Genomic DNA, 14,547 nt, shown 5'->3' with positions numbered 1-14,547 from the left:
TATGTTACACAAAGATAAAAGAATTGAAGTTCTATTGTAAACTTTTCTTCTTCTTTCAAATGCGTCTATTTGCGCATAGAGTATAACTATATATTGTTTCTTCCTCTATTCTATTTACTTGTCGCTTCTTCACCAGTCTAGACGCAAATCTGTAATTGTGTTGTCAATGAAAATCGCATGTGTTGAGAATTAAGCATTATCAAACACTTATCGAATAACATGGACCATCTAGTGTTTTAAAAACGTGTTTAAGAATACTCTAACGATGACAGAAAAAAGGTTAAATCATATATGCTGAATATAATCATGCATCAAGTTTATGATCAATAATCTTTACGTCTCATCAAATAGATAACTGTTACTGTTTCACGTATGAGTTTGCTATTGCGTTTCCCATTGTCTTCAAACAAATTGGATGTAGCTTGATGGGACAAAGCAATTAGCAAAACGAATTAATGATGTATATGCTAATCATGATTAGCATTAATCATGAGTGTTGGACTTATAGTGGAGCTAATTTTCGTATTTTATTGCATTGTTGATCATTTTATTTGATAAAACTTCTGCAGATTTTGTTTTATAATTAGATTAATTTTACTTTTACAATATCTATATCCCGATTAAGCGGATAGTCTTAATCGTATGGGTCATTGGACTGTCCCAGCATGGAATTCTTCGCCGTCATGGCCATTATCGGTTTCTTAATTATATTCCGTATCTCGTTTAGTTAAGTTAGGTTTATATAATTTTATATACGTAAAACAAGGTTTGTGGGATTTCAAGATAAGATCGTATCATAACAACATAGTTACTGTATATATCACGGTGTGAATGTGTTAGAACTATTTTTTGAACATTATGAATAATGTATTCATATGTCAAAAAAGAAGTTTTATTTGAATGAGAAATGGAGGTCTAATGTGTGTGATTTGAAAAACTTGTATAAAGTAACAAATACACACATTGGATATTTGAAATTGGATTTGGGTTTTTTGATTTGTTAGTTGGACTTCATGTTCATTGACTTAATCTTATAAACCAAATATATGTTGATCTTTTATATTGATAAAATATAAAAAAGAAATCTATTTTAAAGTATATTATTTTGTTTGAATTGGTCAAAACAATAATAATTTTATTCTTTAATTTCTTGGTCAAAATGTGGAATAAATTCACATAATAATGACAAGAATTAAAAACTCCATTAGTGCACTATGGAGGTTTCATTTTTGTGTTGAAAAATGAAACTTGTGCTTCTCATTATATTTCTATATAAAGGCTTGTGAGCCATTTAGAAAACACACACATTCATACAATCAAGAACATTTCTCCCACTCAGAATAGTTATGCTAGTATTTTTTATTCTTTTGAGTCTGAGAGTACATCACAGAAATAGGTTCGATAGATTCTGTTTTTCGGTGATAGTAAACAGAAACAATGCTGCAGTTGTATCTTGGGAATCTGAGCGCCATAAAACCGTCACACTACGGGGCGTTTAAAGATTTAAGGAAAGAGATTAACTATCTCGACTCTGCAATTCTTCTTTATTTTTATATTTTGGTATTGAAATTTTAGTTTATGTTCTTATTATTCTTTACAAATATCAGTTGTCCTATGGTAGTAAAATAAGGTTCATACAGAATGTTCAAAGCTGGAGTTTAGCATATTACTTAGAAAGGTGTATCGATTGATTATCAGCGAATCCTGTATAAGGTATATATCTCTAGATATTTTTATAATTTGGCAAAACGACAATAATAGCACGGTGCCAATGTTCCCACCGTGATCTTGTAATAACTCCATGTGTTTATCGATTTTCCTAACAGTTAAACAACCAAGTTTATATAACTTGAAAGAGACTTTGGATTTTCTGGGAGTTGTAGAATGTTTATTTTGTACACTTTAAGTCTAATGTCTAGTAACTTAGAAAGTGAATAAAATATACTGTAAAATTAAATGTGGGTACAAAATACTTTTATATGTATATTCATTGTTCAATTAAGAACAACTAGAGGGTTTTTCCGGGCTACGCCCGGATTTTTCCCTATAATATTATTAAATTGATTTAAACTTGCGTTTTTAGTATTGAGTAGGGTTTTTTCTGGTGAGATTGTATTGTAATTCTTTTTATATATACAGAGTAATGCATCTCTTTTAAAAGGATGGTTATGGCTGAAGTTATTGATTCAACTGTTATTATATAATTTTGGTAAGTGGTGCTATGAGGTTTGTATATCTGAATTATTAGTTTTTATCTTATTACTATATAAATTATTCTGTTGAACTTGTATTAATTTGCATATATTTTTTTGTATATTAAGAAGTTTTTATGTAATACCAAATATCCTTCGATATTATAAAATATGTTTACAACTTATGAAATAAAAAATGAGTTTGATAACTAACAAAGAACATTAGCTTGAGCGATGGTCTCCAGAACAACTTAATGATCGTAACAAAAAAAAGAAACATAAAAGAAAAAGTGATCAGTATACTATGTAAAAGCAATATGGCTATAACTGAGTTTTAATAATTTGTTTGAATATTTTTTTCATGTCTATTTTGATCTTATATATGGTATGATATAAGAAACATTAAATTGTAGCTCCGATAACATATATAGGTACTCGTAGCTAGTGATGAAGAGAATTGTAATTTTCCTGCAGTAGTAAACTTGAAATTAATTCTCTAAACTATATTTGCGAAGTGATTTTGCCACATGTTTTCTCTACAATCAATTTCACAAAACAAATATGACATGACTAATGAAATTGATGACATGGCTTCCAGGAAAATATGACATATATAATTTCATTTAATGTTGATTTATATTTTTGGCAAACTTATTAGAATATGGTAATAATTCATATATTATATTTAATATTGATATTTATTTTTGGCAAACTTTTTTAAAATATGGTAATAGCTCATACATCATCTATAAAATAAATATATTCATATAAAACATTTCAAATTTCAAAATATTATTATTTTTGTAATACTAAAGCTTTCAAAATTTCTACAATTTTTTAAAAATTAAATAATATCTAATCGTAAGATCATTAGTTTTTTATATACCTACAATCATGCAATGTTATATCATTTTTATTAGTTTTATACAAATTGATTGTCACATGTCATTTTACAATCAATTTCACAAAACAAATATGACATGCCTACTAAAATTGATGACATGGCTTGCGGCAAAATATGACATGGATAATTTCATTAATGTTGATTTATATTTTGGCAAACTTATTAGAATATGGTAATAATTCATATATTACATTTAATATTGATATTTCTTTTTGGTAATTTTTTTTTAATATGGTAATAGCTCATACATCTCCTATAAAATTAATGTATTCATATATAACATTTCAAATTTCGAAATATTATTATTTTTGTACAATTATACAATTTGTATTACTAAAGCTTTCAAAAATTTCTACAATATTTTAAAAATTTAAATATCTAATCGTAAAAAAATTCTTTATCGCACATGGTGCAGGAAAACACCTAGTAATAAATCAAAATTCAATTTAATAAATAAAATAATAGTAAAATTGCCACAGATTTTAGGTCCTTGCAGTTTAGTAGTTGTATTAATAATAAATTAAATAAGGATCAGTGCCTTTATATATTGTTGGGATGATGCTTGTGACGATAAGAACATGAAATCTTCTATCTCTCTTGGCTTGTAAGGATCTAAAGTCTGCGGCTTGGTTGTAAGTAGCTTATATTATTTGATAATTTATTGGTCAATGGTAATCACAAAATCATATATTAATGTCTTTCCTCTCCTAAACTCTGAACTATTTACGTTTCATGTCATAGATATCAAATATACAATAGAACCTGTTTCTGAAGACATAAATAATAAACTGAGCAATGTAATTCTGATGAAGCAGAGTGATAAAACAGTAAACATGATTTTTAGCTGCTAATCATGCAAAGTAGATAAAATGTTTCAAGGAAAAAAAACACTGAAAAGCAAAAAAACTGAAAGGAAATCATAAGTCAATACTTAAACTGAAAAAAGACTTAAACATCATTGAAGCATGCAATAAGTGAGAAGATGAATGGGAGCTCTACTTCTCACATCTTGGGCGCTTAGCTTTCGCTGGCCCATCACTTGCAGAGTTCCTCTTACTCTCCTCATCTGCAGAATCTCCACGCCTGTTCGAAGGTTCACACACTTCATTTCCAAGAAAATAATATAACTGCAGACGTAATCTTTTTAAATTATCATATAATTTGACAATAATCTCTTCCAAGAAAATAATATAATTTCCTCAACGTTACATGTTTATTTATTTATCTATACTAAGCTTTCTTAACTACCCAACAACTTCAACTAATGTAAATAGAGATCCATACTTGCTTTTAGCTGCATTAGTGTGGAAGGAGAGGTTTTATGTTAAAATAAAAGTTAAAGATCGAGAGATAGTAAGATGGAGAATCAAAGTTGGTCAGATTGGTGCATTCATCCAACTAAAAGACAGACGAAACAATGATTGCAAGTGAAACTACTCTAGATGTTTACCTTTGGTATAGATAGTTTCTCATTTAGCTTCTTTTAAACCAGACCACGATGTGTTATCATCCGCTGATTACAAATTCTACAATGACTCCAGCTATCTTCTCCACAAAACACTCTTTCATAATCTGGTATCTGCTGTATAGAAAAGTGTATTGTTATTTCATGAACCTAACTACCCAAAACATCAACGAAAATGACATGAACTTATAGCATTATTACCTCTAACGTACTGACTCTGAGATTGGTTAGTGACGTCTCTTCCTCGAGTTTTTACTGTTTTCTTTATTACCTTGGCGAGCCTTTTCTTTTCAATACTACCATGCTTTGAAGTTCAAGACACGTAGCTTTATGTCAAAGAAACAAATACATTTTAACTAATGATCAGTCATGGATGAGTCTTTTGATACAGGAAGTCAAAACACTCTAAGCATTTGGAAAAAAAAGGGATCAAATATTTAGGGTGTCAATGAAACTTACCGGCTTGGATAATCATATGAGCATCACCCATCTTATACTCAAGTGCTCCTGTTTAAAAAAAAAATAACATAAAAACGTGAGGAGAGAAATAGCTCCGACCAAACTCATCGATCCATTATTAATCACATTTGAATCACCTAAATTACACTGTCAGCAACAATAACATCAACCGAACCACTTCGGATTGAAGTATCCGCACGACTAAGGGCTTGTTCGCGCCAATTAGGCTGTGATAGAAGTATATTTTCTGTATTTATACAGATTACCCTAGCAAGTGGCGAGTCAATAGAATGCTCAGCATGTACAAACACACAGGTCCCTGTACGCGAAGATACATTTTTTAAGAAAAGTCAGACCTTTTGAATCCAATATCGTTCAGTAAAGAACATAGTCATAGAGTTGAAGAAATAAACAATAACCCCTTGTTTCTATGCTTAATGCTTCAGCCCGTGTTGTTTTCTTCAAGACCCTACAACACCCAAATCTGAGACCAGTAATATCTCTACATTAACAAAGGACACATTTTTTTTTTTTTGAAGTAGTATAACTAAGAGATGTCTACCCTGGGAAGGCCACCAACTACTATTGCTGCATCGAGAGCAAAAGATCCGGTAAAGTATAATGTGACATCTAGGAGAAACCTGGAGGTAAAAGGAATGAATCAATCTCTTCTGGTGTCAATGGTCGACATCCTCTGTTTCTTAGCTCTCATCTGTTAACCGTGAATCTTGGGCTCTTCCTTGCCAAATCACCTGAGACAAAATGAACAACAGGAAATCAGATACGATCTGCCATTAGTAACCTAAACACAAAGCAAGGTTAGGTGAATGACATAGACCCTTTTGAATAATCAAACAATACATAACAACGTAAGATCAATATTTCCTCTTCGGACATCCATCTCCTTTCAAAGAAACCCACATTCAGATAAGAGAAGAAAGAGGAAAACAAAGACATAAACAGAGAGATGCAGCTGCATATATCTCCGAGCTTAAGACATGTGACGGTAGTCACGGGGAAAGGATTGAGAGAGTTCATAAAAAAGAAGGTAGGGTTCTAGAAGATTCTCGTATCAGATGATGTTTTAATCTCTGCTCTTCTTCACTTTTCTTCTCCGGTTCGTCTTCGTTCTCTCCACCGTTGATACTATCGACGGCGATCCCTCTCCTTGAATGTCATAATTGCAGACGTTTCTCAAAATCATCAATTGAGAGGAGGAGTTAGACCGTGAGCGTTCACACAGCTAAGAAGAAGAAGAGTCAGCCACGATAATAAATTAATAACTTTCATTGGAGATTTGGTATTGATGAGGTGGGCTTCATATTGGCACTGGATATTATTAATGGCCCAAACGCCTGGCCCGATTTTATATTAGTTGACTTAAAACTTCGTATGACGTAGCATAATAATGCTCTCTGATTGGCTGAATATATTAACTGACGTGGATAGGTTTAGAGGGGAGGATATCCACCTTTTAGTATAGTATAGATGGGAGTCTCGAGAAAAATTACAGAAAAAGGAGAACTCCTGATATCCAGTGCCCAGTGGCGAGTGGACTTTAATACAGTATCTTTTGTCCAGCATTTGTGCTACAAGAAAAGAATAACTCTATATACAAATAACCGTCCAAATTTAGGAAATTTAGAAAGTGAAAATTTTAAATAAATATAAATTTCAGAAAAATAATAGCAAAATAGAAAATAAATAATCAAGTTGAAAAAGATAGATGATATGGCAACTATAACAATAGAACAAGACATAGCTTTCTTTATCTCTTTATCTTTATTTGCTCTTCTACTTTCTTGATAGACCAAAATCCTGGAGAGAAAATGTAGACATATAAGCCTGAAGATCATATTAATTAAAAATAGTAACATTTGAAACTTTACAAACTAAATGAGACATTATTGTTGGTGCAATTATTAATTAATTTTTAACTTGGAGAATATAATTCTATATACATATACAACTCTACCATGCACCTCTTTTGAGAACTGCAAATTTCGTCCTAATTTCTATAGTTTTTGAAAATATTAGTTGCACCAACAATAATGTTTAAATTAGTTTGTAAAGTTTCAAATGTTACGCTTCTGGTTTAGGACATTTTGTGCCTTTAATACAGTAATGGTTGATAAAAAACTGTTTAAAATTAATTTTGATTTCAAGCTTTTTTATTATCTGACATGCTATGTTACACATCTTCTTTTTAAGAGCATGCACTTGACACGTCTCACTAGCTAAATGATTATAAGAAAAAAAAACGCCTCGACTTTTTCTTTTGCATTTTCTGTTTATTGTATTATTACAAGATGAAATGATAATTTCTACTAGAGTTGACAAAATCACTCGGCATGTTTTTTATCAAATCATAAATATCCGTAGAATCATGATTTACATTCACTTATTCTATAATTCTACAGGTTTAATAATACATGCATAAATGATTATGCCAGTCCACAGATTTTTCAGCTGAATTAAAACTGGTTTAGTATTTTTTGAACAGAGACTTAAACCAATATATTTATACGTATTTCAATGCATTTAACCCTGAATTAAAATGAGTAAATCCATGAACAAAAATTATGAAGGTTGTCACCTTTCAAGATTAGAGATAAAACGTGTTGAAAATAAAAGAGCATAGAGATTATTTTATTAACAAACTTTCAACACCAACAAAATCCTAAATATTATTGGCAAACAAAATTATAAGCTAATGCGATTTGAACTATAAAGACGTTGCAAAAATTAAAGATTTTTGTTTTGGAGATCTAATCAATGGGTTATCTCTCTGTCATCTTATTAAACTAGATGGTTATAAAGTTTGGAAAGAAATATACACATTCCCATAATAATACCTAATTAATATTAAAAATAAATGAAAAAAAGTAGAGCAAATACTAAAAACCAAGTCACTCCGCACTTTAATTTTGTTCAAAATCCTCCGCTGCTTTTACTTACTTTGCCGTTTCAATGAAGACTACTAATCTCTCTCTCCTTCACAGATCACACAAACACAAAAAGAAGCTTAAGACTCTTCTCTCACTCTATAGAATTTTTCCACTTTAACTTTCTCACTCTAAAAATCTGCCCCTCATTGTCTCTTCGCCTCTGTCTCTACTTCAAAGAATTGATGTCTCTTTAAAAACACTTTCTCTTATTTTAAAGCACTTCCTCTCTCTCTTTCTCTTTGAACACACTTCCTTTTCTCCCTAACGCCCATTAAAAAACCTTCCCTCAATTTGAGAGAAAAAAAAAAAAGTCTAAGGGATCTAAAACTCACTTCTTATCTTTAGGGAGAAACCAAAGATTCTGCTTTCCTCTAGCTTACTCTCTTGTTTATGTTTCTGTCTGGTCCATAGGGAGAAAACCAAACCCCAATTCCACTCAAATTTGGGAAATTTTCATACTTTTTTTTGGCATATTTGTTTGTGGATGGGTTGAGTTTCTGTTAAAAGGAGAAAAAGAGCCATACACACACACACTAGTGCAGAATCAAAAGAAGGAGTAACAATGAGAGAAGACAAATCCAAAACAAACAAGGTTTCTATTTTTCTTCTCTCTAAATCTGTTACCTTTATTGCCCATCTTGATGGAATTTTCAAAAGGCTCATTTTTTCTTTTGAATGTTTCTGAAAATGAAGCTGGCATGGTCCAAGAAGATGGTCAGGAAATGGTTTAATATCAAAAGCAAAACAGAGGAGTTTCAAACAGATGTTCCTGCTCCTTCTGCTTCTAATGGTAAAGTCTCTCTCTTTCTTTCTGTAACTTAATCTTGTTTTTTTTTGTCTCTCCTGAGATAATCTTAATTCATTTGTTTCTGATATATTTTGATTAAAAGGTATTGAAGTAGAGCACAGAAGTAGCTTCTCAGTAGAGAAAGCTCCCACCACAATCAACAAGTCCAAAACTGGTATAATCATAGTAACATATTATTACTCCACTTTAATTTTATTTATTTTTACTGATGATTTCTTGATTTAACAGAGAAGCTAAGTAAGAACTGGGAGCAGCAAGCTCGCCAAAGGAGAATGAACTATGAGAATCCTAGGATCATTGATGTCCAAAACTACAGGTATAACATACACATGTCATGACTCATAACTATGATCCATTGCTACTAAAGTCATAACTTTTGAGCAGCATCTTTACTGCTACATGGAACGTAGCTGGACGCTCTCCACCTCCTGACTTAAACCTCGACGAGTGGCTTCACTCCTCAGCTCCCGCAGACATATACGTCCTCGGCTTCCAAGAGATTGTTCCTCTCAACGCTGGCAACGTCCTCGGATCCGAAGACAACGGACCTGCTCAGAAATGGCTCTCCCTCATCCGCAAAACTCTCAACAACAGACCAGGAGCTAGCGGTGGCGGAGCCTACCACACGCCTTCCCCTCTCCCTGTCCCCATGGCTGAGCTTGACGCTGACTTCTCTGGCTCCACGAGACAAAAGAACTCCACCTTCTTCCACAGACGCTCTTTCCAAACCCCAAGCAGTGCGTGTAACGATCCTTCCATCCCTCAGCCAGGTCGTTTCAGTGTCTGTGACCGTGTCTTCTTCAGCCAAAGACCAAGTGACTTCGACCCTAGCTTCCGTGGTGGCAGCAGCAGTCACAGGCCTAGTGACTACTCTAGAAGGCCTAGTGACTACTCAAGGCAGAGTGATTACTCTAATAGGCCGAGTGATTACTACTCCAGACCGAGTGATTACTCACGGCCGAGTGACTTCTCAAGGTCCTCAGACGATGATAACGGTACTGGGGACTCTCCAAGCACTGTCCTGTACTCTCCAGGCTCTGCAGCAGCGAACGAGAGCGGTTATAGGATCCCTTGGAACTCTTCTCAGTATTGTTTAGTCGCTAGCAAGCAAATGGTTGGTGTCTTCTTAACCATTTGGGTGAAAAGTGAGTTAAGAGAACACGTCAAGAACATGAAAGTGTCTTGCGTTGGGAGAGGACTAATGGGTTATCTTGGGAACAAGGTTAGATAATGTTCTTTCGTTACATGCTGATCTGTTTTGTCTTTTTACATTACTGTCTTAACCTCTTTGGTTCTTGTTTTGTAGGGATCAATCTCAATAAGCATGTTGCTTCATCAAACAAGCTTTTGCTTTGTGTGCACTCACTTGACTTCAGGACAAAAGGAAGGTGATGAGCTGAAGAGGAACTCTGATGTCATGGAGATACTCAAGAAGACGAGGTTTCCTCGCGTTAAGAGCTTAGAGGAGGAGAAGTCTCCTGAAAATATACTTCAGCATGAGTAAGTTTCAATGATCTTAACAATTAAAAAAAAAAAACAGTTTCTTAATCTATTTTTTTTTATCATATGTTATTATTACTCAGCCGGGTGATATGGCTTGGAGATCTGAACTACCGGATAGCACTCACTTACCGATCTGCTAAAGCCCTCGTTGAGATGCAGAACTGGAGAGCTTTGCTAGAAAACGACCAGCTAAGAATAGAGCAGAAACGAGGGCACGTGTTCAAAGGATGGAACGAAGGAAAGATCTACTTCCCACCAACGTACAAGTACTCTAGAAACTCAGATAGATACTCTGGAGATGACTTGCATCCCAAGGAGAAACGTCGCACTCCTGCTTGGTAACTTTCCCTTTGTACAACAACATCAAGAAACCAAGAACTTCTTGTATATGAATCTATTATCATCTGACTGTTTGTTTTGTTATGTTAAAAAAAAAAGGTGTGATAGGATATTGTGGTACGGTGAAGGACTGCATCAGTTATCTTATGTAAGAGGAGAGTCAAAGTTCTCAGATCATAGACCTGTCTACGGCATTTTCTGCGCTGAGGTTGAGTCAGCTCATAATAAGCTAAAGCGAACCATGAGTTGTTCAGCTTCACGTGTCCAAGCGGAAGAGCTCTTACCTTATTCCCGTGGATACACCGAGCTCAGCTTCTTCTAGAAGAAAACACACAGAACTCTTCACGGTAATTTTTCTTAAGTCTTTCATTTTCATTTTTCACCAAACCAGCATATTGGGACATAGGTAGGTAGATAATGTCACTGTGTCAGTGACATGAGCTGTTTGAAACTAAAGAAGTCCACAAGATGTCTGTGGTCCTGAGTTGCATAATAGAGTGGAGACCAGTCTAATGTAGTTCTCTTGCATTTATGTGTAAAGGTGTGTGTGTAATCTCAACCAAAGAATGAGCCACCGCCACCTCTTAGATCATTTATAAGATCAACCATTTGATTTTGATTTCCCTGGACCCATTAGATTTTTTTTTGCATATAAGGATAAGTCAAAACATTTAAAGGTTGATAAGGTTGTCATCACCTTCTGCATATTATAAAGTCTTTGTTGTCTTTAATTTAAATTCTACAAAGATTTAAACTTTCTTGAACCCAGATGAAAGTTTTTCACTAATGGTGGAAATGGATTGGCTTTTGTCAGGTGAACTAAAGTGTTTTTTGGATCTTTGAGAGTGATGGAGACGTTACATTTGCTTCTTTAGCTCAAAGGGAACAGGTTCGTTGTAAAAACTAGTATTATCTTTTACATTTTCTGGTTTGCTTTTTTAATCTCATTGTACCGTGTAATTTTCGGTTTGCAGGTGTAGACAGTGTTTTGTTTTTGGCCTCGGTTAACTAATTTTCACATACCGGCGGTTCTGTGGTGTATCATGGTTTTTGCTAACTTCTGATGGATTAGAAATTTTACAGCTACGTTATAAGGTAATAATCCAGTTGATAATCATTGAATTTATAGTTTGCTTATAAATTAATTCCAATTTCATTTCAAGTAATTGTGTAGCCTAAGCACTTTTGTTTACACAAACTATGTTTTGTTATGTGCAGGCAATCAACTAACCCAATCAGAGATCGCCAAGTAGACACATTAGGAAAGTTCTTTTGATTTTGTTTAGTTTTCATTCTTTTGATTTAGCATAATTAGGGAAAATATGGTTTTATGTTCTTTTTTTGTGATCAACTGTGGTGTGTGTGTCCCCACGGTAATCATTTTGTAATGTTTATTATGTGATCTTAATGTCAAGTGTAACGAAAATTATACAAAAAAAACAAACAAAGAATTTCTGTTTTTATTTACTGAAAATTGCCTAAAAGTAAAAGGGAACTGATGCCTTCTTGTAATGATCGTTTGACTATAAATAGTTTGGGTTTCTAGATAAACTAATGATCAATCTTGCATTTAACTACAAGTTACCATAAAGATTTCTATGTTTATTTTTCATTTCAAGAAGACAAGAACTATAACCTAAGCAGTATGGTTCAAGAGAAATTTAGATGACATGTTGTTTTCACTAAAGTCTAAGATTTTGTTTTCCAACAAATTCAAAGATTCTTATGTTAAGAACTTTTTCAAAAACCGAGATTCTGATTTGTGTATACTATACCTTTGATAAAATAAATATTATATGTGAGAGACAAAGACTGGACCAGTAAATGTAGAAGGGAATGATTAAAAACTTAAAAAAGAGAGCATGAAAGTGAAGAGAGTGTTCTGCGTAAATCATGCTTTGTCTTTTTCCTGTTTCCTCATGCTTTGTCTTCTTTCAGCTTTTGTTGATCACATTCACAACAACGCTTATCAATATTTTATTAAAATTCTTGTAAAACTAGCCATATGATTAATTACACAGACAATGATAAGTTTGATTTTTCCAAGAGAATTACTGTAAAGAAAACATTAACAATCCAAGGGAAAGAAAGTGTTGTTTAGAAGCTTGGTGGCTAGTTATAATAATCTTTTTCAAAGGCTTATGTTGTTCGTTTCTAATCTCCTGATCATTTTTATTCGTATGAATTAACTATGAAAAGAAACTCTATTACTTAAACAATACGTTATGAGATAACAATATTGTTTAGATAAAACAATAATTCGTGGACTAACTTATTGCATATTCAAGTAATTTGATGTTCAAATACATGGAGTTCTTATTATGGTTCATTGAATTAATCGATGAGTTCTTTAGTGTGTTCACCTGTCCAAACTTAAGCAAATTAGTTTAGGAGGATATGTCAACATTGGATTGTCAGGTAATATATCGATTATAAGAGCAATATTGACAAAGGAGAAGCTTTTCTTAAGAAAAATATTGGCATATCATCTAAATATTATGATTTGTTATGTACACTAGTCAATATAAAGTAAAAATATGATTTTATCTTTTATAATGATATATCGTGTTTCTCTTGTAGAAGAAGGTCAAAGCTATTCGGCGAGGTTGGTGTGTGTGGTTGATGCTCTTCGGCGTGGTTTTGTCTCTTCATCGTGAATAGGAAGTTCAGGTGAGTTTCGGCTCCGCTTTGGTCTTTCGCCTACTTGTTCGCTTAGTTATCTATGGTCTTTCGTTAGACCTACGGTTATGAAGGCCTTATCTGAACTTTGAAGGATTGTAAGAAAGTCTTTAGTTGTAAAAATTTGTGTTAGTCTCTTAAGTTATGTTTCAGATGCCTATGTGTGGGCTTTAGTTTCCTTCCTATGAGACATGTTTCCGGAGATTTTATTGTGTTCCGCCGGCTTAATATAAATCGATTGACGGAAAAAAAAAGGTCAAAGTTAATTGTACAAATAAAAATAAAATAAGTTTGCATTAGATTAAAGAGCATGGATTTGATTGGTATAGGCTTTTGAGAGTGTGAAAGGATAGGCTAGCAGACTAACCAAAACAGCATGCTTCTTATTTTCATTTTTAACAAAACCCACTGGCTCTGAAAAGACACTCAGGGTAGGCAACATAGTGTCACTTCACTCGGAAAATAAACACAGAACTAAATCAACAGTGCCACTTAGATTCCTCCTGTTACCCATCTAGTTAGCAATTTGTACCAATTCCTTTCAATTTTGTCTAGGGCTTAGAACAAGTTTCAGTTGGTAAACACATAATGTTGTAGTTATTGACTAATGATGGAACATTTGTCGTGCCCAATAACCCACACAAATTTGAAGGACTATCACCATTGAAGTACCACATATCGATTGAATCGATTCTAATGACTGTCAGTATAAAAACATGTAACGTTAACTCTTCAAGATATTGTATAATATGAACATATACTTGTTGCAACATCATGTAAACACTTAAAATACAAATATCTCACCATCATTCCATCGATAAACCTTCCTTATTACGCTGTATTTTCAATTATACCTAAAGGCTAACGTCAATCATCTAAATCTGTAGATTTAATGACTTTAGGATTATAGGTAACAATAATGATACTAGTATTCGACGCGGACTAACATGTATGCTCACATTTACTATTCATGAAACTAATTATAACGTCTCAAAATGTCAATTCTTAGAGCATAAAGCAATGATCAGTGTAGAAATTTACTCAAGCTAGCACGAACAAGGTGGATCCACACGAACTGTTGTTATTTTGTATCAACTATACAAACTTTCATACCTAAAAAAACTACACAGACTTCTCAATTCATGACTTAGCTACATAAAGTGTGTGTTCTATTTTGATTGATCTCATGAAAAGCAAAAAAAAAAATCACATTTATAAATAAAAGTTATAATCAGCTACAAAATATTATA

The 14,547-nt window shown here is 33.1% G+C and overlaps 1 protein-coding gene and 1 long non-coding RNA gene across 7 annotated transcripts; one reads left to right on the top strand and one right to left on the bottom strand.

Annotated features, from left to right (window-relative positions):
* Positions 1–3,847: 3,847 nt before the first annotated feature.
* LOC125579399 lies at positions 3,848–6,492 on the bottom strand. Of its 6 annotated transcripts, none has more exons than XR_007317421.1 (8): positions 5,859–6,492; positions 5,583–5,772; positions 5,440–5,489; positions 5,158–5,339; positions 5,021–5,068; positions 4,763–4,887; positions 4,547–4,678; positions 3,848–4,179 (listed from the first exon to the last, which is right to left on the bottom strand). It is a non-coding gene; the product is annotated as an uncharacterized LOC125579399 (long non-coding RNA). The 6 variants fall into 6 exon arrangements; XR_007317420.1 differs by having other exon boundaries at positions 5,440–5,504; positions 5,859–6,491; XR_007317423.1 differs by having other exon boundaries at positions 5,662–6,488.
* A 1,498-nt stretch (positions 6,493–7,990) lies between these two features.
* LOC106371188 (type IV inositol polyphosphate 5-phosphatase 6-like) lies at positions 7,991–12,085 on the top strand. The gene is made up of 11 exons (XM_013811220.3): positions 7,991–8,560; positions 8,662–8,758; positions 8,859–8,930; positions 9,005–9,092; positions 9,161–9,998; positions 10,083–10,276; positions 10,360–10,617; positions 10,718–10,965; positions 11,433–11,507; positions 11,593–11,713; positions 11,837–12,085. Exons 1-8 carry the CDS (start codon positions 8,531–8,533, stop codon positions 10,938–10,940), a joined length of 1,800 nt encoding a protein of 599 aa, XP_013666674.1. The 5' UTR covers positions 7,991–8,530; the 3' UTR covers positions 10,941–10,965; positions 11,433–11,507; positions 11,593–11,713; positions 11,837–12,085.
* Positions 12,086–14,547: the final 2,462 nt, after the last annotated feature.

The sequence above is a fragment of the Brassica napus genome, chromosome A10 (genome assembly GCF_020379485.1).
Source record: "Brassica napus cultivar Da-Ae chromosome A10, Da-Ae, whole genome shotgun sequence".
NCBI lineage: Eukaryota > Viridiplantae > Streptophyta > Magnoliopsida > Brassicales > Brassicaceae > Brassica > Brassica napus.
This window is presented reverse-complemented; position numbering and strand designations above follow the sequence as displayed.

Coding starts and splice junctions, on each gene's coding strand:
- LOC106371188 (XM_013811220.3), top strand. CDS start 8,531: ATGAGAGAAGACAAATCCAAAACAAACAAG. Junction 8,931..9,004: donor AATCAACAAGTCCAAAACTG/GTATAATCATAG, acceptor TTGATTTAACAG/AGAAGCTAAGTAAGAACTGG. Junction 9,999..10,082: donor TGGGTTATCTTGGGAACAAG/GTTAGATAATGT, acceptor CTTGTTTTGTAG/GGATCAATCTCAATAAGCAT.